General features: G+C 32.8%; 4 protein-coding genes across 15 annotated transcripts in view; all 4 read left to right on the forward strand.

Annotated features, from left to right (window-relative positions):
- Positions 1 to 7175, forward strand: part of LOC117238291 (potassium/sodium hyperpolarization-activated cyclic nucleotide-gated channel 3) — a 216954-nt gene extending 209779 nt beyond the window's left edge. For 10 of the 12 annotated variants that reach the window (XM_033503088.1, XM_033503089.1, XM_033503090.1 and 7 more), the window contains 2 exons: positions 555 to 690; positions 1069 to 1215. In XM_033503088.1, the coding sequence (XP_033358979.1) occupies positions 555 to 690; positions 1069 to 1215 (283 nt within the window). Of the gene's footprint in view, positions 1 to 554; positions 691 to 1068 lie in introns of all 12 variants that reach the window. The other 2 variants (XM_033503098.1, XM_033503091.1) reach the window with 1 other exon arrangement.
- A 7271-nt stretch (positions 7176 to 14446) lies between these two features.
- Positions 14447 to 15348, forward strand: LOC117238294. Its single transcript, XM_033503102.1, has 3 exons — positions 14447 to 14674; positions 14776 to 14917; positions 15024 to 15348. Exons 1-3 carry the CDS (start codon positions 14512 to 14514, stop codon positions 15340 to 15342), a joined length of 624 nt encoding a protein of 207 aa, XP_033358993.1. The 5' UTR covers positions 14447 to 14511; the 3' UTR covers positions 15343 to 15348.
- On the forward strand, positions 15266 to 17321 carry LOC117238293 (zinc finger HIT domain-containing protein 2). The gene is made up of 6 exons (XM_033503101.1): positions 15266 to 15348; positions 15635 to 15691; positions 15971 to 16262; positions 16340 to 16597; positions 16681 to 16884; positions 16960 to 17321. The coding sequence occupies exons 2-6, from the start codon at positions 15642 to 15644 to the stop codon at positions 17281 to 17283; spliced, it is 1128 nt and encodes a 375-aa protein (XP_033358992.1). The 5' UTR covers positions 15266 to 15348; positions 15635 to 15641; the 3' UTR covers positions 17284 to 17321.
- Positions 17322 to 18301: 980 nt separating this feature from the next.
- On the forward strand, positions 18302 to 27717 carry LOC117238282 (phosphatidylinositol 4-kinase alpha). Its single transcript, XM_033503073.1, has 22 exons — positions 18302 to 18458; positions 19245 to 19638; positions 19718 to 20232; positions 20305 to 20620; positions 21254 to 21478; positions 21541 to 21727; positions 21826 to 22036; positions 22140 to 22394; positions 22480 to 22832; positions 22906 to 23326; positions 23403 to 23510; positions 23585 to 23791; positions 23865 to 24141; positions 24228 to 24720; positions 24791 to 24926; positions 25009 to 25341; positions 25415 to 25702; positions 25784 to 26011; positions 26090 to 26436; positions 26521 to 26797; positions 26865 to 27271; positions 27426 to 27717. The coding sequence occupies exons 1-22, from the start codon at positions 18369 to 18371 to the stop codon at positions 27649 to 27651; spliced, it is 6294 nt and encodes a 2097-aa protein (XP_033358964.1). The 5' UTR covers positions 18302 to 18368; the 3' UTR covers positions 27652 to 27717.
- The last annotated feature ends 137 nt before the right edge of the window (positions 27718 to 27854 follow it).

Below are 27854 nucleotides of genomic sequence, written 5' to 3' on the forward strand. Positions count from 1 at the left end.
AAAATTATTTTGTAGGAGACTAATCTATTTTCAACATATCAGTCGTATATTTTTATATATTTTCCTATGCCATTTAGAAGACAAAAGATTTAATCAAAATACTATTTGGAAACTGAAAATTCTAATAAATTTCGATAACTTTGACAATAATATCGTAACGACGTTACCTCTATACCGTAATCATGAACAATTCTAACATTTATATAAAAACACTATTTCTCTTCTTCAAATTCCCAAATTCTTTGTCCATTTTTGAGGGATTAAATCGATAAAATTATAAACACACGCAAAAATGTGATTCTGCGGGGCGCATTTCAAAGCTACTGACTTTCTTTTACCCAGTCTTGTACCTCACATTATAAAACCTTTAGCGGTGCAAGTGGTATTAGAAACGAATAATAAAAAAGTTTGTTGCAAGTCGCGGTGGGATAATAACGATCGATTTTTTAGGGAATTACCTGTACTGCTAAACGGTTTGTAAGTCGATCGATGTGAATAATCGTTGGTTGTGTTCTGTGCAACATTCCCTACGCTTAATTGTGCTCTCTCTATAGGTTGAACAAAATCGGCAAGAATCCGAATCTGGTGGCCCACCGCGAGGAGGATCTTGGAAGCGAGTCGAAGACGATAAATGCCGTGGTGAACGCGCTCGCTGAGCAAGCTGCGCATGCTAGCGCCAGTGAAGAATCGGTAAATATTTTTCAAAATTGCTACTAGCCATAATCGATAGATTTTTTGACGATTTTATATGACCATTAAGTCCATTCGCAATTTTTTAAAAAAGCACGCTAGGTATCTTAGGGTTGCGTCAACTATTATCAGTTTTATATAAAATCTATTCAATCTATCAATCAAAAAGTGACTTGTTTGCCCCATTTCGTTATAAAATATCATTTATAGAAAAAAAGTTCAGACATATATGGCTTTATAGTTTTTAAACAATTTTGTATAATATTACAGAGCTGTAAATTTTAAGGCTCGGCGCACAGAGTATGATGAAACGACTGTGTTTTTTTTCTTCTAATAACTACATGAAAAATTATAAAATTCATTTGTTCCAAATTCCAGGTACACAGCATGGAGCTGAGGACTCTTCCCGCTTGTCTGTTGCCCAGACCAAAGTCTGAGAATAATTTCGCGAGTCAGGAGCTCTCCCGAGAGGGACGACGGATCTTCCACAAGAGCGACACTTTCCACAAGGATTCGTATCAATGACGACACTCGTTATACTAGCATACAGAGAGATACTAACGGCTCCATGAGCGACAGTGGCGTTGTACACTGTCGATCGGATCGTTGGCAGCCGTTTTAAGCCTAGATCCTGGACGCTACACTAGAAGCAATCTATACATAGATATACGCTATGCCAGTAGTCTTCTAGCGATCGGTTTCTAGCGCCTTCTTATATTAACCTGACGGCACGTTCTAGTCCAGGATCTATGCATAAAATCGCGCGGACCAAGAGAATACCGACGTTCTCCAGCGATGGCACGGCACAACACACAAAATAAAACCATCGTTTAGACGTAACGCTATTATTTTCCCCGTCTACAAGACGTTCAACCTCAACAGCAATAAACGAAGCAACCGACAAAAAGAAGAAGAACAGAAAACATTACTGTGGAGGGTTAGCTACGATCGTTGTCCTTCGTTGTCACGAAACGATCGCATGAGGATAGAGAAACGATCGAGAAATATTTTCAACGGAGGATCTTGTGCTCGACAAAGGAAGAAGAAGAGGATCGATAAACAGATAGACAGCTGTGCCATCGATCGGAGAACACGGAGCCGTTAATTCCTGCCGCGAGTCTTCTTCATCGACGCAGGCGTCGCAACCATACAGCGAACAGAAACTGATGCGACGACTGGATGAAGACCTCAACGACGACGAAGAGCAGGCCTAGAAATTTATAGAGCATATGTAGAGCCCATCGTGGACTAGGTAGAAAAATCCTAAACGACAGTGTTAAACGATGCGTAAATTTCTCTGTGATTTTGCAAAAGCCGTACGTTTCGCACTTTTAGGGAAAAAATGATGAAACACAGGGGCGAGGGAGGGGGGGGGGTATGAAAACAGGAAAGAGGATAACCTACACACGAACGATTAGGATTCTGTTTTTGGTTCTTTTCTAAGACAACTAACTAACATATTGAAGAGGACGGGAGAGAAACTCGTGAAACGAGGGGTATTCCAGTTATAAGTTTGTTAACGTGTTTTAACTTTAGCTTCGTATCGTTGGATAGTCCCGTACGAGTGACCGAACGAATAGTAAGATTAAGAGAAGAAGGAAGAAGCAACGTGTAATATAAGAGCTGGCAATCGAAAGGGAATTTGAACGAAGATAAAGGAAAAGGAAGATCGAAGAGGATGTCCCATTTATCGCGGCTAATCTGTCCTAATTTTTGAGATCGAAGGAACACGCCTGCGATTCAGAACTCGCTTCTATGCTATTTTATTTTCGAAATGGAAAATCTTAATAATAAATAGAAAATACGTCTCAAATCGATTCGGGGCAGTGGACAAATTGCCGATATCGAATCGCAGTCAACAGATCTATTCAATTAAAAATCGGGGTTTCGGAAGACCGTGCTGAGACGCCAACAGAAGGGAAAGGATCCAGCGCCACGGGAATCGAGATGGATGAATGTGTGAGAATTTTTCAGGGTTACAATTTTGAGGACAAACGGGGTATCGAGTGAAGAAATTTAAGTCGTTCTACAAAAGAGAGAAAATTAATATTATAAAACAAATCTAAATCGAAGGCCCAAAGATCGTGTTAACTTGTTGAGTGTTCTTTGGGCTGCCACGGCTAATATAAAACAAATGTAACACAAACGTCAATGAATGAGAGATAAAATTAAGTAAGTGGAACGCGAGAGAGAGCGAAAGAGAGAGCGAGAGATAAGTATCTTTTTATTCGGGTGAAAGACACGCGATGTATTATAAGAAGCGAACAAAACAAAAGAAACAAACAAAATAGAAGAAAGAAAGGAAGGTATAAATATTATGTAATAAATTATTATTATTGTTACCGGTTATCATTGCAATGATTATTACATCCACTACCGCATAAATGAAAATAAAAAAACACTAAGCAGAATAAATGACAAAAAAATAAACTAAGAAATAAAAGATGAGAAAACAGATTACACACATATATATATATACATACATATATACATATACATAAATATACATATAAAGTATGCATAGTGGTCAATACAGTGCTGCAAGATATTAACGATGTAACGTTTTAAACTGTAAAACGCGAGGAAGAATGACACACCGACAGACACCGAATATACATTTACGAACAGTTTCAGACACAATGACGATCCTTGAGAATAAAATAATGTTGCTTCTCTGATATTGATTTCATGATTCGGCAGAACATTTTCCAAACGATAAGGAAAAAACAGAATATAAAATAGAATTAAGAATTTAATACACGATCGAATTTTATTATTTTTGTAGCTGTTGGCGCGTACGTTTTTCGTTGGCGCGGTGTTATTCTTTGCGTATTTGAAAGTTTAACGCGACTGTTGAATTTGTCTGATATTAGCGTTTATCGTAGCGGGGATGAGAACCCTCGATTCTGAGAGAATATTTTCCGGGTCAGTGGCTTCTGAACTTGGATTTTATTATCGGCACATCTCCCTTTTAATTCTTAAAATGTATAAAACACGCCAGTTCTCGATTTTAACTCTACATCGTAAATTGTGAAATGATGTTAAAATTTGTAACGTGTTACTTTTCAAAATTTTATTCAGTGGATTTCTGTCATTTGATCATTACATTAAAGAAGAAACAAAGTAAAAGCGAGATTACAGTAATAAAAGAGACGCAGGAACCACTGTACCACGTGCTAGCTCAACTGAACTGTAGAATCGCATCTGTTCGCAAATGATACTCTTCTTTAAACAATTAAACGAACGCTCTAAGAGTCTAATTTACAAAATAGCAACGTTACTTGTTATTTTGGAGTATTATATATAAATAATATGTATACACACGCTGGATCACATATTGACGTATACAATTATTACACCGACGAACACACACACACAACGGCAAATGAAAAAGAAAAAACGAAACGTGCCATTCGTTTCCTAGTTGAATGTGTACACCTTCGTGCATATGTGATTGGATATGCATACATGTACATATATACATATATAAATATATAAATATCCACGTAAGAGTGTAGGAATATTATATACATGCGTTTCATACATAATACATATACATATGTAAACATATACACCTACACACGTATGAGGAAAACAGAAGTACCTATTTTTCATGTAAGAGAGAGATAGTTTTCTGTCATTATTTTACATCCCCTCACGTCATCCTGAATAATATTATATTATATATATAAATAACGATAAAAAAAAGAATAACTAACTACGATAATGATTATTATTATTATATATAAACATTGTAATAGGGATGAAAGAGAACGGTTTGCGTACCGTGGGTCGAAAACAAAAAGCATCCCAAAAAATGGTAGAATACTCGTAGACCGCATGACCGACGTTTTTATAGAAATCAACTCTATACACACAAAAACCGGTCTAGGACTAATCTGCCAGCAAGGTTCGGGCCTAAGGTGTACGCGTAATTAATTATACAAACAAAAATGAAAGAGAGAAATTAAAGAGAGAATGAGTGTGAGAGAGTGCAAAAGAATAGAATTATTGTTACTAATTGAAAAAAAAAGGCGAGCGAGAACGAAGTAGAAGATGAACGATTTATTATTATTACGATTATTATTATGATTACGATTACGATTATTATTACGGTTATTATCACGATTATAATTATTCTTGTTATTATCATTCGTAGAACGAAAACGTGGCAGAGAAGGAACGGAAGGAAAGAAGTTGTATTCTTTGCTATCCCTGCTGAAAAAAAGCAAAAAAATCGATAGATAACTATTTATCCGCTGTCTGCTAATGAAACGATCAGAGCGCGACAGAAAAGAGGAGGGAAAAAGAGAGAAATATAATTATACCGTGTAAAAAGGCATAAAATAAAATAAGATACGTTATGTGTTGTAAAAATCGCTCTATGTACAACGTGTACATACAGACAGCCGCGAAAAGAGCATAGACTTCCAGAAAAAGAAAAGACAAAGGCGAATGTTATACGAAGAAATATTAAAACGAACAGAGAAGCAGGCGAAGAAGGATAACAAAAATATAATATTAGGATTAAATATCGAGCAAATGCGAACAAACACAGTGTTAAAAAAAAAACAAATAAATAACTCGTGCGGCTATTCGAGATGCACGTTATTTGCTAAGCGACAAGAGTGAGACACGTAATTAAGCGAATTAACAAAACAACAAAAACAAACAGAAAAAAATAAAAAAAAAAAAGTAACATACAAAGAGGCAAAGTTAGTTTTTGTATCGATATCGAGAGAATAGGTTTCGCAAGGTAGCAGAGAAACGGAAGACGATCAGAGGCCCGGAAATCGGAAATGATAACATAAACTCCGCGCGTGTAACACGGCTTACATGGCGAAATCGAAGAAACGACAGATGGAGTTCGATTTAAAAGAAAAGAGAACAAAGAAAAAGAAATAAAAGAGAGTCATCGAAGAACTTTCAGTTTTCTCGTCAGATCGATGATGAATGATGAATTGCGAGATCGTCGTTCGCGGTTGAGAAACGATACGGAATAATAATACACGATGCCAGAACTGTCCTAGAGCCAGAGTATAAAAAAGTATACAACATAAAAAGACTGTAGCGCCATGAAATATGTGTATCTCGGATCTTAACATATCAGATGTCTCGTTTCGAGCGACTACGAGATCGTTCGCGGCGAGATTTTTCGCTGGACAGCTTGCTGATTATCCGCGTTTCCAAGTGAAGCACACTTTGGACGAATCTGGTGATGGGATAAGAATCTTTTTCAAACGTGTTTGAAACTGTTAATTAACGTATGAAAGTTATAGTAACGCGAATGCGGTGATCCATTGTGCAAGGGTAATGGAAAAGTATTCAACGGAATTTTCTTATATGAGATTTTGTTTTTTCTAAAAGATTGTTTTAAATTTGATCGATGAATTATTGTAGATCTTTTTCTGTCAATATTTTATGCATTAACTTGTCAAGAATCGAGCAATGGGATGAAAACTGAAATGCGTTAACAATGTAAGTTATATATCGTTTTGATATGTTACAGGAAAAATTACAAAATCGTTTTGTCAAGTTTGTCAAGTTACAAACAATACACTGGAGCTATAGATACTAGGATAATCAGAGATACAGCAAATATTTTCCTCACTTGACAAGAAATCATAATACTATAAATAGCTCAATCTTCTGAAATTTCATAAAGTTGTAGGATCTAAATGGAAAAAGAAATATCGACAAAAATATTAAACAAATCCTTAGAGCTGTTCTCCATAACCATAAGTTAAAAAACAGAATTCAATAATGTAAATTGAAGTATTGCAAATGAAATATTGTGTTAACATAACGTTGATCTTTAATGAATTAACATAAAACTTATAAACAAACTTTTTTTTATTTTTTATTTTTGAATTGTTATTCTTAAGGAAAATGTATTCCTACGGTTTATTTAAATATTGTGAATCGGATAAAAAACGAAGTCTTGTATAAAAAGAAGCGTATTTAACGTTTTCCAATTATTTTTGCACAAAAACTTATCATGTTACCAATATCTAACAATCCATGAAGTCTTGAAACGTAAAGATCTTTCAGATAGAAGCTTCACCAACGTATAAAAGGCATTACTATAACCTTTTACTCGCATAGGAATTACCATAGGCGTTTCTATCACTTCTAAAACTCTCAAACAATTGTCAAAGATCTTTACTCTTCAAGACTTTCTAACTCCAATCTTATACCTCAAAACGCAAGATCTAAAACGAAATCTCAATCTTCTTAAAGCATAAAATATCCAATTATTAATATAATTTTCAATTTCCTAAAATATCTATCCACTCGAAATGTTAGATCTGTGGAAGTCTAAATTTCCAAAATTTCACAGAAGCCTACGAAGACCTGATACGAAGAACGAACAACCCATCACCAGACGTTTCGAAGCTTCCTACCCTCAAGACCAGCCTACCTTCCAAATCTCGCAATTCACCTTACTATTGTTCTCGAAAAAACAAAAAGAAAAACGAAAAAAAGGAAGAAATTCCGTTTTCAACGTCATTGGCTTGCGAGTTCAACGAGCCTACCGAGAGCCATCGAATCGAGAGAGCGTAGTCGAACTGAACCGTAGCGATGACACAGTGTAGACAGACACACACACCTAGTTAAAACTAAAACACTTCCGTTTCCGGTTTCAAGGATCGAACGCAATTACTTAAGGAAAAGAAATAAACAAAAAAAAATTACAAAGAAAAAAGATAAAAAAATTATAACGATCGATAATGAAACATGCGACTGTCCAATGCCAAGTAGAATGCTAAGCTTCGTTAGACAGTACACTGGCAAGCGTTTCTCGGTGATCTCTACAAGGTGACACGCAAGACTGGCTCTTTAAATCGCTGGTGTCTCGTAGATTCCGTATAGGTAGATGTTCATATTCAATGATTTTGTTTAAGTAATCACATGTTATATACACACGCGCGTAAGTGATTGAAACAACGAAGCCGAAGATATTAAAGTTCGTAATCGCAGATCAATCGACATGTCGATCGCCTTGTAGATCTCGTTAGGGATGACTCTGATAGATTAGCCACTGTGTCTTATCATGTTCCTCTTTTTCTCGATCTTTTCACTTGTTTAGAAAGTTTATACCCTTTTATGGTGTAATAAAACGATGAATATTGAAGAAACGACCTAATCCTTTCATACGGAATATTAAATAATAGTAAGGATTTATAGTACACAGAAATTTGTTAGAAGAAAGAAGATAAATAGGTTGAATGCAGCAATTTTCGAAGTGGAATTTATACAATTGAATTTGGATCAAGAAATATAATATACTTAAATTTGTTTGAAAAAAAGGGAAGAAGTATAGATTAAATAATTTTCAAAACAGAATTTATACAATCGAATTTTAATTACATTCGTCATATAGTAATGGTTGTTAAATATAATAACTTAATTTCAGTTTATAGCAGTAATGAAAGTTTAATAATTAATGTCGTGAAAAATATTCACATATTTTTATAAACGAAACGACAAAATCTACCAGTGTCCAAAGTTCCAATTAAATCGCCCGATGCTTCTGCACTTTCCTTGATAATACTATTTATAACAGGATTGTATGCATAAGAAAGATGAAGCAATTTTATTGTGTGTAAGAAAACTAGTTTCTATCGAAGGCTTAGGTTCAGTGGTTTTAATTGTACTATGTCCAACCCGAAGATTATACTAATTAGAAAAAATTAACAGTTCCGTAATTCCAGTTAAAAATAGATATTTCTTGCTTCTTCATTTTATGCATCGTGTGTTGTAATAACTTTCGGTGGTGACAGAAAAAATTACAACAATCCAATAATCTTTGTAAAAATTATCTCGAGACATGTGGTTTTCTTAATCTCGAAGCAATTAAAGATTAAAAAATGATTCCTTTTCCACATTCTGAATTACAGTAGAATTCTAATACTGCAGCTTTCGAGACATTTAATTATCAAATATGCCGGATCGTTGACTTATGTCTAGATAATGTGAGAAATATGATAAAAATAATTTGAAAAGAGAAAATAAGAAAGTTTCAATTCTTTAGAATAATCTTTATCTTTCTTAAAATATGCTAATGGATTAGTTCCGACAAAAAATAACATAAATTGGTCTAGGCTTAATAGTAATTAATTTAATACACTTACGTCTATATAATACGATGAAAACGAAAAAAAAATGATGTCTAAAACAGCTATAAAAAATTTGCAATACAGATAATGGAAAATGTCAATCTTTCTGCAGTAATCTTTGTTCTATCTTTTTGAGAAATATGTTAATATATTAGTAAGATTTTTCCTACGAAGATAAGGCCAAAACCCAACAATAAAAATCTTAACAGCGATCAATTAAAAAAATCTTGAATAATTTTAACACCCTTGCTCGATCGAATGTTGAACTATCGTGAGCGTCAAGCCAACATTAAAATTCCACTATATTTATATTTATCATATCAGATGCAAAGCATCTAATTTTAGCCATGTACATACATATAATAAAATTCTAATATTTGCTTATCCCCTCTCCAATTATTTATTTACGACTAATACGTATCAAGTCAGGAAATTTGTCCAATTTTCGTATTACACCATGAAAAGGTCTAATTCATAGAAATTCCGATAGGAATTGATTTGAACGTAGTGATCATCGTTAAATCGATCCAGCGGTGTGCCACCGTGTAGAAATCATTTTAGTCGCTCGAGAAACCTGCGTATAGTAGCGCCTTGTAAAGAAACAAACAAACGGATATATAAACAGTAAAAAAAGAATAAAAAAGAACACGAGAGAAAGAATGGATGCGCGACGAGCGACTGAAAACGAGCGAAAGAGGATCGTGCATGTGAGCGGAATTGAGAAAATGCGAGAGCGAGAGAGAAACAAATATAAAACATTACCCTAGCGTCAATTTTCTACGAAAAGAGTTTTCTACAAAATTCACACCATAAGCGTGCATCTGGTCGCATCGCGCTTATCGTATGAATCTATGTATGTATGCTACACGCAAGCGCTGGTACGAATCTCTTGACGTTTTTCTAATTAGAACATCGTTCGCTAAGTTTGTTACACAAAGAAAAAGAAAAATAAATAAATAACGTTTTCGCGGAATGATCGATCACGAACATCGATATCGGTTTGTTCGATGTAAAAACCGACGAGAACGTGAAACTAAGAGAGAGAGAAGGAGAGAGAGAGAGAGAAGAGTTGAGAGAAAGCGAGCGAAAGAGCGAGAGAGAGAGAGAGAGAGAAAGAGTGCAGCCCCATAAAAAAAAAGCAAGCATAGTAGCGGATATAAAAATTAAGAGCTCATATAGGTGCTTGTTCGAGACGCACTAAATAATTGTAAAAGCGAATAATATGGAATCAGATAAAAAAAAAGAAAAAAAATGAAGATGAAGCAATTACGAACTATCGTTCAATTATTGAGTTCCGTATCGGTGTTTAACTTTTCGCACTCGACCATCTCCATTCGTATCCTTCATCTCTGAATTTTCACTTTACAAACGAACCGAAATCTATAAGTAGCGATTAATAATTACTTCTCTATGTACGAACGTTCGAAATCCAGTTTCCACTAATAGAAAATATGAAACTACCTAATATATGAATATTTGAATCGAGTGCGCAAAGAATTAAAAATCGATCGAGATATTCCTATCGCTCCGGGAAGGATATAGAATTCTAATGGTTTGAAAATGAGAAGTAGAGTGATTATTATAAAAACGTGTTCGAGCAAAAGCGACGTTTGCGGTTAATAAGAGTTAACATGTATATTTTCGTTCCATTGTAATTCCGTCGTCCGATGAAGCCCAATGGTGTAGTATCGTTGTAGATAAATTAATGCCAAAAATGAATGTTTGCGACTTGATCTGGATTATATGTTCTAGACCTGTCGATTTCAGTTCCGTCAAGCCTCGTTTAGATTAGACAAATGAACTATATTCGAGTAATTTATGATCCCTTTACAACTGAGAAATATCCTTTTATCGCGTTGACTGCCACAGTAATTGCAAATATCTGGTTTCTTGTGGTCGGAACTGCCTTATTTTTCAATAGGATAGCGACAAGCTATAGAATTATATGTTTAAGCGTTAATGAATGAATTTTTTCCCTAAAAAACATATTTTTTCACTATTGTTTGCTGAGAAGCGCCATATGATTCACACGGCCCATATAGCTGGAATTTTTCACGGCGAGCAACGTGTTATGTTCCTATATTTGTTTTATTTGAATTTAAATACTCTTTCAAGTTTCTACGTTTGTTCTCAGTAGCTAACGATAATACACTTCGCTCTTATTTGGTTACGTTCAAGTAGTTATTTTACTAATATTTATTACTTTAATTGATTTGAAATATCCTTTTAGGTTTTTTCGTGAACCTAAGATTAAAGAGGATCTCGTAATCGTCTCTTGATTTGAAACAAATAACAGTGATTAAGATGTTGGTTCCTCAAACTAAGTCGATTTTAGTATGTCATTTTAGGTATCTAGTTGAAGTCAGGTTGCTTGAACTCGAACGATTTCTAATTAAGTAACTTGACTTATAATCGTGACAAATATGTGTCCAGTTATTTGAGTTCAAGTAGTCTGATTAATCTGAACGAGACTTTAGAAACAAGTTGCCTGATCGGTATTTACTGTATATAATAACTCTCTAGTCGCAAGATATAAATTTTCTTTGGTTTTGCAACCTTAGAAATAGTGAGAAAAAAGATATTAAGCAAATGTCTGGAATTCTCTTTTAAAACCACGACGTTAACAATGAACAAATTTTAATAACAGGAATACTCTGATAAAGAATCGCAAGTGAAATGTAACGTGTTGATAAGGTAACGTTGGTCCTGATAATAAGTGAACTTTAAACGAAATCATAGCTGGTGAGAAAAATCGATGGACTTTTACTCTAGGAAATATTTATAAAGTTCCATTGCAAATAAACCAGTTAATCCAACCTTTAGCGAGTTATTGCAAAACGATCGAAAAGTAATAACTGGAGAGTTCTCAGAGAGAAACCTCAGTTTGATTCTCAAAATTTCGTTCGAACCGCTACACCATTGTTCGCAAAAGTGATCCAACCACCTCCCCATGGAACGAATATAATTGTGTTTTGCGATTACGATGAAACAAAAAAAAAAAAAAAAGAATAAAAGATATACGTGTATTCACGTACATGTAAGTGTATATGCGCGCGTGCGTACGACAAAGATGAATTTCGTTTAAGCCAGCTCGTGGCTCGAGCATGTAAAAATATGTTTAAAACTGACGAAACGAAGAAGGGGTTTAAGGGAAATAGACAGGATTAGGGTTTTGATCGAAATAATCTTACCATCTGCAATTTGATGTCTACACATACACACGTACACTGATGAAAGTTTTCGTGTTAATAAAGTGATAGAAAAATGTGAAAAGGTGGACGATTTTCGTCACGACCACATCAATCATAATTAGAAAACGTTTGGTCGAGAAATAAGATGAATTAAGAAATAATACTAATAATACGTATGAAGAGACTCTATCGCGAAGGAATAGGTACATCGTACTTCTTGCGACATATACACGTATACTTCTTCTTGTTTCCGGTTCTCTAGCCTGCGATTAAATATATTTTATTAAAGAATAAATAAGAGATAAAAACGTTGCAGATAATCGAATAACGAGCATAAAGTGTAATGATGCATGCAAAATAGAGAGTAAAAAGAAAACAATTAGTGGCCACGGATTATAAGGCGCAATTGAATTTAAAACGCGAAACGAGTTAAACTACCACAGCAGCAAAAGAACAAGAACAACTATTAAAACTAAAGAAACAAGCAAAATAAAAAAGGAAAAAAAATGAAGAATATGAAGCAGATTAGTTCTTTTTCTAACGAGCGAATCGTTTTTTAAGTGACACGTAGCTGGCTAATTAGTGGTTACATAACTGGCCAATATACTTTTATAAACTGTACGGAAAATGGAAAAAAACAGAAACTATTAAGTATTCACGCGCGTTTAGACATCAGCACTTTTAAAATATACTTGCCATAACGAATGCCTTAGCAAACAAACAAAAAATTATAAAAAATAAAATATAAAACGTTAACTGTACATTGAGGTACGACGACGAGGAATGAATATATAAGTATAATAAGTATACATACGATGATCATATACATACATAAATACATACAAACAAACATAAAAGGATAAATACAAGGAATAAATTAAATAAACGAGACAGAAGAGCCAATGCACACATCATTAGAGGAAAAGGAACTAAGATGAATATACGTACACACATATACAATATATATCTTTACTTTCGAAACCCTGTATTTGTATAAAATGTATTCGCGAACGTTGCTCCTTGTATATTTTATACATTTTACAGTTATCGTTTTAAAAGAAAAGAAATAAGCAGAGCAAAATGATTATAACGATTTAAATTAACAAAGTAAATGCAGAAAAATACATATACTTGCATACATACATACACGGGAAAAAGGAAACAATGTACATGAAACCTCTCAGAAGCGCACTAATATAAAAGAAAAAAAAGTATAAGAGATGATTGATGCAAAGTGAGAATATATTATTAAATGTATTTAGATTAAGATTGAATTATTAGGAAGGACGAGAGAAAAAAGAAATAACAGAAGAAAATTAAAATACGATCATTAATCGTGTACATAAACATCGTTGGCAATATTCGACTTCGCCCGTCCATTTAGTTTCTAGACCACACGTCTCTACGAATTGTTCCTTTCGAGCCAGCATCGAATAGGTCAGAAACGATTGAAGATAATTTGCGCCTGTAATTCTTGTTAATCTATCGTTAAACACGTTGACATAATTTAGTCGAAGTGTTTTTCTTCTCGAACAGAGAATAATTATAATATTTTAAAATATATCATTGTTTATGTTTACGATATAGTTCCAAGTACTCCAAGTTTTCATTCATTTTCTTCTTCATCGTTCATCCTCATCCGTTATTATCATCATCATTATCGTTTATCATTTTCATCTTCGTCTTTCTGCATTTTCTTTAACAACCTCCATTTCAATTTCACCGCCATATCTCTTTGAAATGATCGAATTTTGTACGTGTGGCGTTAAGCACGCGCGCGCGCGCGCACGTGGTTATGGCGATACAATAACATTCAATCAAAATGAATTTACGAATAAAATCTGACGACACCGTACAGAATATGTAATGCTAAATGGTAACCATTGTCTTATGGTTTAGTCTATTGTTTGCTTGTTTGTTTTATTACTTTAGAATCTTTTTTATCATCCTTCTGTTAGTTATTAATTTCTTTCTTATCCTTAATTTCATCGTTGCAATGTAATCGCTTCATTGCAATTTATAAATAAATTTATTACCTGTTTCTTATGTTTTTACCTATTTCTAACTCATCTGTTTTCATTTCTTTTTTGATTCGAGAAAGAGGAAAGTATGTGAAATATATTTAGTAATTTACGTTAGCTTTAAATTTATATTAAAATATATAGTAATTAGTTATTCCTCCACTGTATGCCTTTCGAATAACCGAACTGTTTAAGACTTATGTTTTTAATTGCTAACGAAGGGTATTATTCCTACTGAATAATTGTACAATATACGAACATCTTTACACGCATTTCAAGTACTCACATTCTGTACAAAAATTTATAACTACTAAGTAATAAACAAATTTCGGCAATGAGTTAATTGAACTTATGGTTCATTTCATGTTTATTTCTTTCATAGAGTAATTAGCTGAATTTGTAGATAGGCATTTTTTTAAATCTGTATACAGTAGTGTAGAAATTTAAAGTTCGACTATCAATTGGTATCGAGTCGTTCGAATCTTCTATATGACAATGTTAAGTGAAAACAATGATGGTTCAAGCAGTTCTGAAGACGAAATATCAAAAGCTGCATTAAGAGAAGCGACGGATCACCAATTTCTGAAGGTCACCTATTTTTCCAACGAAAAATTTCAAAACTCAGACGTTTCTACGAAAACGGATGAACACAGTAAGTATCATAACCTCATTTTTGTTTCTATTTCACGTTTGTTTCTTATTATCACAGAAACTTGTAATAATTGGCAACAAATTTTTCTTTCTTCTTTTTAGATGATTCATTAGAAAATAATAATGTAAAAAATCCCGTGTCATTAAGAAAAGATTTGGAGGAGAAAAAGACATTTTCTAATTTTGGTGTAAGTCCGACATTCCAGAATTATGTTGCAAAAAAGCTGGACGAAATTATAGAGAAGTATGTAATTAATTTTACAAAGAAATATTCAACTCCAGATGAATTATTTACAATATAAATAGAATGTACGTATCTTTCATATATACCAAGAAAAATTTTCTTTCAGATCTATTAAAGTAAAGAAGAAAAACATAAACAGTATTATAAATGAAAAAAAAGAAAGGGACAACATTTATGGCATAAAGTTACTCAATTCTTCTGTACAGTTTTTAACAACTGAAGAAAAAAGTGAAAAGCCTCAAAAGAAAAGGAAAATTAAAGCGACTATAGATGAGAAAACAAATTTCTCAAAATGTAAAATAGTAGCTGTAGATCCTGAACGAATATTATCAAAAATAGATACTGAAGCTTGGACAAGTAAGAGGAAAGAACCTGAATTCAATTACAAGAAACTGAAAAATGGTACTCTAGTTGAAAAAACCTAGTTACAGGTTAGGTTTAATTTAACGTAAATTAATTTGTAATGTATATAAATAAATAATTTTATGTATGAGTTTTATAATTTGAAAATATATTTTCTTTACTTCTTACTATATATATTTTATAACGTAATTAAACATTATTTTTTATCACTATATCGTGTTACATACTTATACACAATACATTTAAATGCGTCATGCCGCGGCGTAAACGTTTCACGCATTCGAAATTTATGAATTAATAAATTGATATCAACATTAGTAGATTAAGTAATTAGAATTTTTAATGAATCTACAGAAAAATCATGGATATTCAAGAAACGTGCACCACAGATACAGATAATGTCTGCGAATTGTACGTATCATATTCTTAACCTTAAACTGTGTTTACAAGCAATATTTGACGGTGTTTTGTTGCATAAATACCTTATAACATATAATCGATTTATGTAAATCCAAGTCCAATCTATTTTCTAAATTATTTTTGTCAATTATTCTTTTAGGGAATTTCTTCATATTTATATAAAAATTTCTTTTAATAAACAATAAATAATTGTTCTTGATCTTTATTAATTTGAAAGAATTAATACATAAAAAATATCTTCTTTTTAAAACTTTATTTCTTGATTTTTAGGTGTAATACACGACCTCCTAAATATACTTGTCCACGATGTGAGATAAGATATTGCAGCTCTGATTGCTATAAGTCAGAAGCTCATTCAGAATGTTCAGAAAGTTTCTATAAGCAATGTGTAATAGATGAAATAAAGTCTCAAGGAAAAGATACAGAAGGTAGAAAGAAAATGCTAGAAATTCTCAAAAGGGTACATGAGGAAGATTTAAAAAATATGGAAGCATTGGAAAGTGATGATGAGATTGATAATGACGAATTAGAAGAACAGCTAGATTCGGATGATGAAGAAGATGTGAGCTAAATTCATATTGATATTTTTGAAAAATACAACTTTTCTTGTGTTTTCATTTAAACTAATGTCTTTTTTAGATACCAGATTTAGAAAGAAGACTTAATAATATAAATTTAGATAATGCAGATGAAGTATGGTCTGTATTAACAGATGATGAAAAGCAAGAATTTGAGGCTCTCGTAAAAAATGGTGATATAGAAAAACTTCTACCTCAATGGATTCCTTGGTGGACCTATCATACTAAAAAAAAATTAGTTCAAGATATGGATCAAAAAGATGAGCAATCATTGCAACTCCCTCCTTTAGTAGATGTTCCAATATTTAATGCATTGAAAGTAATTTTCAGAATAAATATATGTATATACTTCATTAAATATAATCTGAGTGCAGAAAACTTCAAATATTTTCTTAATTACAGAAAGCTTCCCCAAATGTTGAATTTAATGTGATAAATGTAATCTATGCGTATGCATACATAGCAAACTATTATAATGGTGACTATTTAAACTGTCCGATGGAATCTACAATTGTTTTTCTTGATCTTAGTGATAATATGAAACTCAATACAGTTTTTGAAAATCCAGAATCAGCAATCGCTTCCACTGTTCACAACATTATTAATGTAAGTATTATAACATTTAATATTTAAAATATTACAAGTAATGAAAACATTAAAATATTTGCTTATTGTTTTCAGTGTAACTGGTTACCTCAAGATGAACAAACTTTATTAGTTTTCAAGGAAGCTGGGAATCAAATAATACAGGGACCCGACGAGAAGAATGAATATCTTTATATTGCTGTTGCACTCTCAGAAATACATAGATTACTAACAATGACAATAGAAGAGATATCAAAAAATAAAAATAAAATTGGAGATAAAGAATTTGTCAAAAAGTTTGTCCAACGATATAATGTAGATAGTATAGATTTATCGAAGAAACAACTTCTTTTACATTGCAAAAAGTTGGAATACTACATATCATGGACTAAACATCGTCATATAAATACTTGCACATAAAGATATGGAACAGATATAAATTTAAGGATTTATAATCAGTTATAAAATGTTCTTGAATAAACATATATATATATTTTTTTCTATATTTTTGTCATTGCTACCATATTGTTTTTCATAATTTGAAACTGTTAAATTTTTAATAAATCTACTCACCTAATCCTCTTTTATCTCCTCTTCGTAAATATCTCCTAAATCCTTCCCAACGTGCTTCTTCAATTTTTTACACTTAACATGACAACACAAGATTTGCAAACACAAAACTTAAAAATTTTTTTATTCATTTACCGGCACGTCACTAATGCTAAAGACAAAAAATTCAAACTGTAATTTAGAGAAACAGAATCGATATATCGACTTTTAGATTATTATCGATTTATGAGCAAATGATATACTACGTATAAAGTTGCGAATTTGTTTTAATATTTGGGACGCGAATTTTAAATATAACGAATTTTTTAAGTTTTAGCTTATGTCATTATAATTTATTCTTAATGTCACTATTATATGCTATTTACTTATAATATATACCACTTATCTTTTATTTAACAAAAATTATCTATGTGATATTATTTAATTGTGTATGATAAAAAGATGGTATTAAAGTAACAAATTTTACTTTGAAACTAACTAAAAATTGTTTCATTTACTATAAAGTTTAAATAAAATTAAGTAAAATAAAATAAACTTAAGTTCAAAAGTTTAAAAGATCCAAAGAATACAACATTTATTATTAATAACGAAAATTTATTTTTTTACATGAAAATTCACAAGAAATTATTAATAAATTACATAAACATGTAATGTGAATACATATAATGTATGTCGTTACATAAAACATCACATACATGTTCACTTTTTACTCAAGTTAGTTATATTTTCTATCGATTATATAAAAAAAATAAATTATTGATGGTTAAAATTCGACATTCATTTGCAAATCTTTAGAAACAGGAACAATTTTAAACTTGCGCAAATTTAAATATCGAATCCAAGATCGATAGGTCGAATGTAGCGAAAGGCGGTCTGTCAGTGAGACAAGCAGACGATATTTACAGGAATCATACGATAAGTAGACAGTGGGCAAAATGGTGGCGGACGAGAAATTATTTTTCTCGAAAGCCGTCCAACATTTAGCTAGATGTTTAGCAGCGATTAAACCTACACCATGGGAAAAGGTTCGTTAATTATTGGATATTATACATTAACATGATATTTATGTATCGATAAAAAACTTGACATTTAATTAGAATTAGGTTAATTTGAAGGACGTGTCAGCTGATATCCTGATAATATGTCATCTAATGATATAATTCGAAGGACAATGTACTAGTCAACTCATGCATTAATGATACGTTTGCATTTGATCATTAACGTCATTATGCTATTAAATAAATGATTTCTGACATATGTTTCAGATATAATTCACTGTTTAAGGAATTGTTTCTGTAGACACAACTTTGCAAATAAAAGATTGCACAATATGTATATTTTAATTTATTGATAGATCTTCATCTTTTATTTCGATTAATTTATTAAATTTTATTTTAGTTATTAATTTGTGAATCAATGTATGACATAGAATATATAACTAAGAAAATATGACATTAACAATTGTACTAACTAGATATAAAATATTTTCATTAACTATGCATTATTTTGTATCAAATTTTTATGTAACTAATCTTTATATATCTGCATTTAATTTTAAATAAAGTAATGCTTTTTATTATAATGTATATTACACGAGTATTTATTATACCTTTCTTAGATTAATTATTGATTTTACTTTAAATTAAATTGTTTCAAATTGTAATGATAATTAAAAAACATCATCAGATGTAATTAGTATTAAATAAAAGATTCAATTTGCAATGCTTGTGTCTATGAAATTCTGTTTCAAATGATATATTCAATAATTCTATTAATATTGTGAAAAATTAAATAAAATTTGTTTAACATAGGTTACACAGTTGTTCAAGTTATGCCCACAAGAATCTGCTCAGGGTATATACCGATTGGATCAAAGAGGACAAGATACAACTATTGCATTGGGAATATATTTTCTGGAATCTGGTTTACAACATCGGGATAAGATATTACCATATCTTTTGCGATTACTACGTGGTCTTCCAAAAGCTGTATGGTTGGACGAGGTCAAATGTTTACCTAGTGAACGTATTCCTGTTGCTGAACGTTTTAGTTTCTGCTTAAACACATTACTCAGTGATGTTGCATCTAGATGTGAATCTGTACGCGAAGAAATTATTTCTACTCAGGTAGAAATATTAGCAGTTTTAACAAATCTTATTAGGGGATACAAAGATCAAAATGGGAATAGAGGAATGCAAGCAAAATGTAGGTATTTCTCTCTTATTGTTAACTATATTATATTTAATTTCGTATAATTACGTTTTTCCTTTTTTCCCTTTTTCAGTATCATTATGCAAATGCTTAGTTCCGGTATTAATTGGTTTAGCTCGATCTATGGGTCGCTTTGCTTATACTGATCCACCTCTTTTATGCCGAATTTTTCCGAGACCGGAACCGCCACTCTCAGTACCAAAAGTAGAAATGCGTTTAACATTGGATAAAAAGCAGCATAGCTTTTCGAACTTTCGACCGATTATTCCACGATCATTAAGTGGTAACTTCAATCCTCATCCGGCTATAGATACTGCACCAAGTCTACTAATCGGGGATCACGAATATTCTTACACCAAACGACCATCGTTACAATCTTACTCATCAGTGCCCTATGATCCAGCCACATATTTTTTTACTAGATATGGATCAAGTTTCAATCAGTTTCCTCAAATGAGATGCAATGAAAGTCCTGAAAGGAGAGCTGCTATGCAATTTAATGTGGTACATTTACAAAGTGTACTCGCTTTGGCAAAGAAATTGCTTACTAAAGAAATTTTAATGTTCCTTGATGAGGAAACTCAGCAAGTTAGTTTCATTATTTTATAATAAAGTTTCACCATGCTATCAATTCCATTTAATCATTAATTTTTTATCTAGGTTTACAACTCTGGCCAGGTGCAAATATTTCCTTATCGTACATTTAATGAGACAATGAATCTAGTAATGGTTGCTCTTTTACGGGAACTGTTACAAAATCAACGTGATTTGCCTATTCCTTTTACAAGAGACGTACAAGAGTTCGTGAAAGGTCTCTTTCTATCCGGTCAAACAGAATTACAATCACGTCAACATGATGCAAGCGAACGCGAGGATATGGACACTAATTTTAGAACTGTAAATAGGTTTAAAGTAAACGTTATGGCTAATTCTGCGTGTGTCGATCTTCTTGTTTGGGCAATTGGTGATGAAACTGGTAAGTGACACTATAAATGTACGCTTGAATATAGTTTGAAAAATCACATGTATATAGTTTTAGTAATGTTTTTGTTTTAATAAAATGATTTAAATTCAATTCTTGTGTGTTGGTAGGATTATCTATAGATCATTACGTTATTTTTCCAGTGAGAGACCAGTATGATTTGTCCGCGCTATTCGCAGATATCAGTTCAATGCTGATTGGCGAGGGTATTCGAATTTAGCTTATATTGCATTTCGATTGATTGTCCCATCTTTGATAACATTCAATACTTTTAACTAACGAGTTAAATACTTTCTACTCTGACAGTGCGTTAACGCGGTTCTCCCGTTACCTTCATTGGTCTAATTATTATACCACTAAACGTAATTCTCTTAGCTGATTCTAACTGTTTGATCGACTGTTAATGCAAAAATGAGCAATAAATATTCATAGGCAAGATTATTATCATGGCAAATATACGTACTTCAATGCACTGCTGTTTTAAATCACTGTTATTGAGAAATTAATTTTCATACAGAACTCTTCGTTTTCTGGAAGAATTTCTTAGAATTAACAACATTTGCCCAACTTATGAATAATGCCGTGCATATCTCGGTAAACATTTATGGAATTAAATATTATTTACAGGTGCGGATAGTTTATGTGGTCGTTTAGTTGAAAAGATTAATTCTAATCATGGACCAAAACTGGTGCTGGCGCATATGCCTTTATTAATGGTATGCCTTGAAGGATTAGGAAAATTAGCGCAAAAGTTTCCTAATATAGCGAGTACATCTATATATTATCTTCGGGACTTTCTTGTTGTTCCATCTCCTATACTACTTAAATTACACCGTCAACAAAGTGAAAGAGGTAGCATACAATCATAAATAAATATTACATATGAAATTAATGAGTAAGTTATTCCTTTTAAGGGAAAGATATGCAAGATTCGAAACAAACTACTTCGTCAATACAAACAGCCTTTGAAAAACTACGCGACGCAGCTATTGGCAATCTTTGCATTGCTCTAGAAGCTGCTCATTCTGTAAATCCAGATTGTGTACCAGCATTAGTTGCCAGCGTCTCGAATAGATTATTTGCTGCTGACATATGTGACGGGTACTGCATATATTGTTCACTTTATATATATAAATCAGTTTCCTGAATTTACACTTTAGTTCTTACGATGTCTCAATTATTTATTTCAATACTTTTAGTGAATCCGATGACAGGTCGAATAGCGAATTAATTTCGAAAAACATAGTAATCATGTTGGGGCATGTTGCCGTTGCGTTGAAAGACACCCCAAAGACTATGCGTACAATATTCCCATTTTTTCAGCAATTATTTTGTCGTACTCCGAGTGATCTTGATTTTCTGATCGTGGATCAGTTAGGATGTATGATCATTGCGAAATGCGAATCAAAGGTTCAGTTTAAGATCAATTAGTAATTATTAAGTAAATTGTTAGCGTCTTCACGTACAAATTACAGTATAATATAAATCGCATAAGAATATATTTTGTTTTCAGATTTACGAAGGCATAATGCAAATGTTTTCTATGTCATTGGGCTCAAGTACCGCAACTTATGCTTCGAACGATGATCGTAAACAATATTGTCACGTAGCTAAGGCAGTCACAAATGCTCTTGCAAATATAGCAGCAAATCTTCAAGGTGAATCAGAATTGGACGATTTGCTACTTCACTTGCTTGAACTTTTTGTTCAACTCGGGCTAGAGGGTAAACGTGCCAGCGATAAGGCGTCAAATAACGTTTCAGTAACGGTAATTAAAACTGATGATTTGAATAATAATATTAAGAAAGTGAAACTTTACAAAATTTGATTTTAATTGTTATATCTTATATTAGAAAGCAGCAACTAGCGCAGGAAATTTAGGTGTGCTTATTCCTGTAATCGCTATATTAGTAAGGCGACTTCCGCCGATCAGGCATCCATACAAGAGACTCCTAAAACTTTTTAAAGACTTTTGGCTTTATTGTGTCGTAATGGGTTTCGCTGGTGATCAAGCATCAAGATTATGGCCTGCAGAATGGTACGAAGGTGTCAAGGAAATTGCTGTAAAATCACCTTACCTTATTTCGCAAACTAGTGCACGTCTTGAGATGAGAGAATTGCAGTATACTTCAGCTGTACGCAATGATAGTGTTTCTTTAAACGAATTACAAGAATTGAGGAGTCAAGTATTAAAATTAAGTACTCGGTACATATTTTTTTACTTTCTTGGAAATATATTTTTTAAAAACAGAGTTGTAAACATTGTCTTTTTTTTACAGAACTAATGATATATCGCAATATGTAACAAAATTGCAATTTGCACAGTGTACATATTTATTATCAGTCTATTGGTTAGAAACTTTGAGGGTAGCAAACAGTCCTGAACCTAGTTTACAACCAATAATGGAATATTTATGCGATACAGATTTGCAAAAAGATAAGAGCGGCATGTGGCAGTGTATATGTTGTGTTGCTGATTCAGTCTTTGTAAAATTCAAAGATGTTATGCAGCGTAAACCAAAAGACGAAAGGCGCGAGAAAGAACTCGAAAATCATGCTCAATTTCTTCTCGTGTATTTTAATCATGTACATAAACAGATTAGGCGGATAGCGGACAAGTATCTTAGTGCGCTGGTGGATGCGTTCCCGCACCTTCTATGGAATTGCAAAGTGCTTTGGAGTATGTTGGATATATTACAGGTACAAATTTTCTTTTGTCCTACATCCTTTCTCTTTTATAGTATTACCATACTTAATTAAATTATTATTTATATAGATTTTATCATTCTCGTTACAAATTGATCCAAACGAAGAGACACCAATTTTACGAATACCTGGTACACCATACAGTATAGAACTTACGGATACGCTCGAGGCAAGAGAGGTGTGTATATTGGAATTATGCGAATCAATATACAATACGCAACTCAAATGTTAAATCTAAACTATGTTACACAGATTATTGTGAAAGATTTCACTGCGAGATGTAAAGGTATAGTACAAGAAGCCATGAAGTGGGCGCCTCAAGCCACTAAATCACATTTACAGGAATATGTAAATCAAATTCCGTCTTCTAGATTAAAACACCATTCTGGTTTATGTTTGTCTACGGATTCAGTTCTTGAATTTGTGGACCTTGCTATTCCAACATCGGCCTTACCAAACGTAAAATAATATTCCTAATATTTAATATTTTAAAATACTTTATTATAAAAATAATAAAATGCGCTTGTTATAGACTAATTCGTTAGATAAACGACCACGTGGTCCAAAGGGAGCCAGTTCGTGGCTTCTGTCGATGATGTCTACACGTTCACGATATGCTGGAGAAATAGCAGGAATGCTATCGTTGGCACAAACCGAATCATCTACTTCCGAAATATCTTTTGAAGAAATTAGAAACAAAGTTATTGACTTATTAATTGATGCTGTGTGGATGGCCTGCCGTGCTCGAAATGACGTTAACCATCGTAGCGCTCTTTGGCGTGCTACTGCATTATTAATTTCTATGCCTGGTATGACTTATCAACAATAATTTCGTGAAAATTATTTGATTTTGTTTCATAATCTATAATTAATTATAATATTTTAATTTATTCAGGGACACATAGACGTTTGCTGCATACAGTAGCTTCTTCACAAATTGAATTGTTCACTCCTGCAGCTATGACAACAGCAGTTGAATGCTGGCAGTGGATACTTACCGTACGGCCAGATTTGAAACTGCGTTTTTTACAAGAAATGTTTGTTGCGTGGCAGTATACTGTTGACAAAAGAATGGGTTTATTCGCACTGGACGAAGAAGAAGTCAGTCCGTTAGCAGTATACGAGGGTTGCAAGTTGGGTTCAAATCCCCCCCAAGTGAAACCTCATGATATTTGGGTTACATTTATCGTAGAATTGATTGAAACTGCTAAATATTGCTGTCAAGAAACGGTTGATATGATTGTCACATTATTACATCGGTCATTACCTATGACTGTTGGTGCTTCTGGCGAAGAGCCTGGAATGAGTCGCCATGTTGCTGCAGTTGGAGTGCGCTTTAAATTGCTTTCTTGTGGACTTCTTCTTCTTCAAGGAGATATTTTACCGAGGTATTATATTATGTGAGAAATTCGATATATATTAATAAATAACCGAACAAATAATAAATTTTGTTTATAGGACATTAAGTAAAAACGTACTACGAGAACGAGTATATTGTAATTGTTTGGATTATTTCTGTCGAGATCGTCAAGTACCAACGCAAGAACTAGAACAATTACACGAGGATTTAGTTACGCTTATACGTTTCTGGCAAGTCAGTAAAATACTCTCAATTAAAAAAGTGCTAATTTTCTCTTAACTTTCTGTTTCATAATGCTTATTTTATCATGTCGTAGGTAATGCACAGTGACAAAAAATATTTGGTAATGACTGGCACCGACAGTGAATTTGAAATGTTAACATCTCATTCGTATTCAACTGGTGCTTTTGGACCTAGTGAAACAATTAGTTCTTTGAGTACGTCCTTTGGTACAACGAACGCTGAATTTTCGAAAACACCGACAAACGTATGGATTAATACAGTTCCAATGTCTACTAGTAGCAATACTTTGGGCAAACGTAGTAATCGTAGCAAGCGTGTTATGAACGCTAACGTGTTTGTAAAAGATTATATAAAAAAAAGAAATTTGATCCTCGAACTGCTGGCAGTCGAAATAGAAATGTTATTGGTAAGTTTAGTTTTATATTTAGTACAATATCCTCTTCATTTTTTTAAACACTATTTAACATTTTGAATTATAGGTTTGGAGAAATCCTAGTGGAAGACAAGAGCTTGCACTTCCAGGTGAATCAAGTATTGCAGAATGGCGTGCTAAGGGAATGAATGATCGGTGGCGAGAATATACGCGACTTGCATGGGAAATTAGTCCTATCCTTGCCATATTTTTACCAGTTCGATTAAAGAATTCTGAAATTATTATCAAAGAAGTATGTGGACTTGTTCGCCTTAAACCTGTGCCGGTTATGCACGTCCCAGAAGCTTTACAATACCTCGTTACGACTGATACATTACTTAACGATGTACCTGAAGTAAGATATTTCTTGAACAATATTAATTTTGAAAGATTTATATAATTACAAATTATGATTTATTAATTCAATATGTTTTAGTTGGTGTATATGTTAACATGGGAGAGAGTATCACCTATTCAAGCACTAGCATACTTCTCTCGTCAATTTCCGCATCATCCAATTTCTGCACAATATGCAGTAGAGGTACTAAGTAGTTATCCAGCAGATGCTGTACTTTTTTATATACCACAACTTGTACAAGCTGTACGTCATGATACCATGGGTTATGTGATAGAATTTATAAAGAAAATCGCTAAACGTTCACAGGTAAGTGTTAAGAATACTAGTCAATTGTTTGATTGTTTACAAATCAAGATCTTTATGGTCATTCTTAATTTGATATAGGTTGTAGCACATCAACTAATTTGGAACATGTACACAAATATGTATGTGGACGAAGATAAACAAATAAAAGATCCAGTTTTGTATGATATATTAGATTCGCTTGTAAAAAGTATTTTAGGATCGTTATCTGGCCCAGCAAAACAATTTTATGAAAGAGAATTTGACTTCTTCGAAAAGATTACGAATATTTCAGGTGATATAAGGCCATATCCTAAAGGTCCTGAACGTAAATCAGCGTGTCTAAAAGCTTTGTCACAAATTAAAGCACAGCCAAGTTGCTACTTGCCATCTAATCCTGAAGCAATGGTAATTGATATTGATTATCAAAGTGGAACTCCTATGCAGAGGTGAGTACTACGATTTACGTTACTTGTTTGGAATACTTTGCATTGTATTGTCATTAATATTTGATTTATTGTTATTATTTATAGTGCCGCAAAAGCACCATTTTTAGCGCGTTTCAAAGTTCGAAAATATGGAATTAACGAATTAGAGAATATTGCATTAGCAGTATCGACTAATGGTAAAGTTGATATCAAAAGAGAACCAGAAAAAGAAACGTGGCAAGCTGCTATTTTTAAAGTCGGAGATGATGTTAGACAAGATATGTTAGCTTTACAAGTGATCAGTATTTTCAAGAATATATTTCAAAAAGTTGGATTAAATTTATTCTTGTTCCCATATAGAGTAGTAGCTACGGCACCTGGGGTAAGGCACCTTACAGTCATAAGAAACAATTTTGATAAATATTATAAAGTATTAATATATATTTCAGTGCGGTGTGATAGAATGTGTACCTAACGCAACTTCACGCGATCAACTTGGTCGCACCACTGATATTGACATGCATCAATATTTTATTACACGTTATGGAGATGAAACGACAAAAGAATTTCAGAACGTACGTCGTAATTTTGTGAAATCAATGGCTGCCTACAGTGTAATCACATATCTTTTACAAATAAAAGATCGCCACAATGGCAACATTATGCTGGACACCGAAGGTCATATCATACATATCGATTTTGGATTTATGTTTGAAAGTTCGCCTGGTGGTAATTTAGGCTTTGAGCCTGATATTAAGCTAACAGATGAAATGGTGCTCGTAATGGGTGGTAAAATGGAGGCCGCACCTTTTCGTTGGTTCATGGAATTATGTGTACAGGCTTTCCTCGCCGTTAGGTAAATTACAAACAAATATTTTTAAAATTTGGAGTTATAAATAGTTCGTTTAACCAAATTTATTTCCTCTTCAAATAATTAATCATTTGCGATATTTTCTTTTTCTCTAGAAATTTCGATCAAATTATAATATTGTTTTACTACATTGTTTTAGACCTTACCAAGAAGCTATTATTTCTCTGGTTTCTCTAATGCTTGATACCGGATTGCCATGCTTCCGTGGACAAACGATAAAACTTTTACGCGGCAGATTCGTGCCGACAGCAACTGATCGCGAAGCGGCGGCCTATATGCTCAATGTAATACGTAACAGCTACCTCAATTTCCGTACGAAAACTTACGACATGATACAGTATTATCAAAATCAAATTCCCTATTAGATTATTATTTCTATGTAACTTTCGTTAACGATTGTTAATTTATAATGGAGGAATTCATTATTTCTGCAAAGATTGTTGAATGAATACACCATGTACTATATTGTTAGATGCAACAGCATTTAATCTGCTGTTTGTACAAACCCCTCAGTGTAAATGTTATTCTTAGACTCACATAAATTTTATGGAAGCATTGAGCTCTGTAT

The sequence above is a fragment of the Bombus vosnesenskii genome, unplaced genomic scaffold (genome assembly GCF_011952255.1).
Source record: "Bombus vosnesenskii isolate JDL3184/JDL3185 unplaced genomic scaffold, Bvos_JDL3184-5_v1.1 scf7180000013445, whole genome shotgun sequence".
NCBI classification, from domain to species: domain Eukaryota; kingdom Metazoa; phylum Arthropoda; class Insecta; order Hymenoptera; family Apidae; genus Bombus; species Bombus vosnesenskii.

Bases quoted from the DNA above. Each gene is read 5' to 3' on its own strand.
- LOC117238294 (XM_033503102.1), top strand. From the start codon at position 14,512: ATGACAATGTTAAGTGAAAACAATGATGGTTCAAGCAGTTCTGAAGAC. The intron at 14,675-14,775 runs GTAAGTATCATA...TCTTCTTTTTAG, and splicing joins TACGAAAACGGATGAACACA to ATGATTCATTAGAAAATAAT. The intron at 14,918-15,023 runs GTATGTAATTAA...ATTTTCTTTCAG, and splicing joins CTGGACGAAATTATAGAGAA to ATCTATTAAAGTAAAGAAGA.
- LOC117238293 (XM_033503101.1), top strand. From the start codon at position 15,642: ATGGATATTCAAGAAACGTGCACCACAGATACAGATAATGTCTGCGAA. The intron at 16,263-16,339 runs GTGAGCTAAATT...TGTCTTTTTTAG, and splicing joins ATTCGGATGATGAAGAAGAT to ATACCAGATTTAGAAAGAAG. The intron at 16,885-16,959 runs GTAAGTATTATA...TATTGTTTTCAG, and splicing joins CTGTTCACAACATTATTAAT to TGTAACTGGTTACCTCAAGA.
- LOC117238282 (XM_033503073.1), top strand. From the start codon at position 18,369: ATGGTGGCGGACGAGAAATTATTTTTCTCGAAAGCCGTCCAACATTTA. The intron at 22,037-22,139 runs GTTCAGTTTAAG...TTTTGTTTTCAG, and splicing joins TTGCGAAATGCGAATCAAAG to ATTTACGAAGGCATAATGCA. The intron at 24,927-25,008 runs GTCAGTAAAATA...ATCATGTCGTAG, and splicing joins CGCTTATACGTTTCTGGCAA to GTAATGCACAGTGACAAAAA.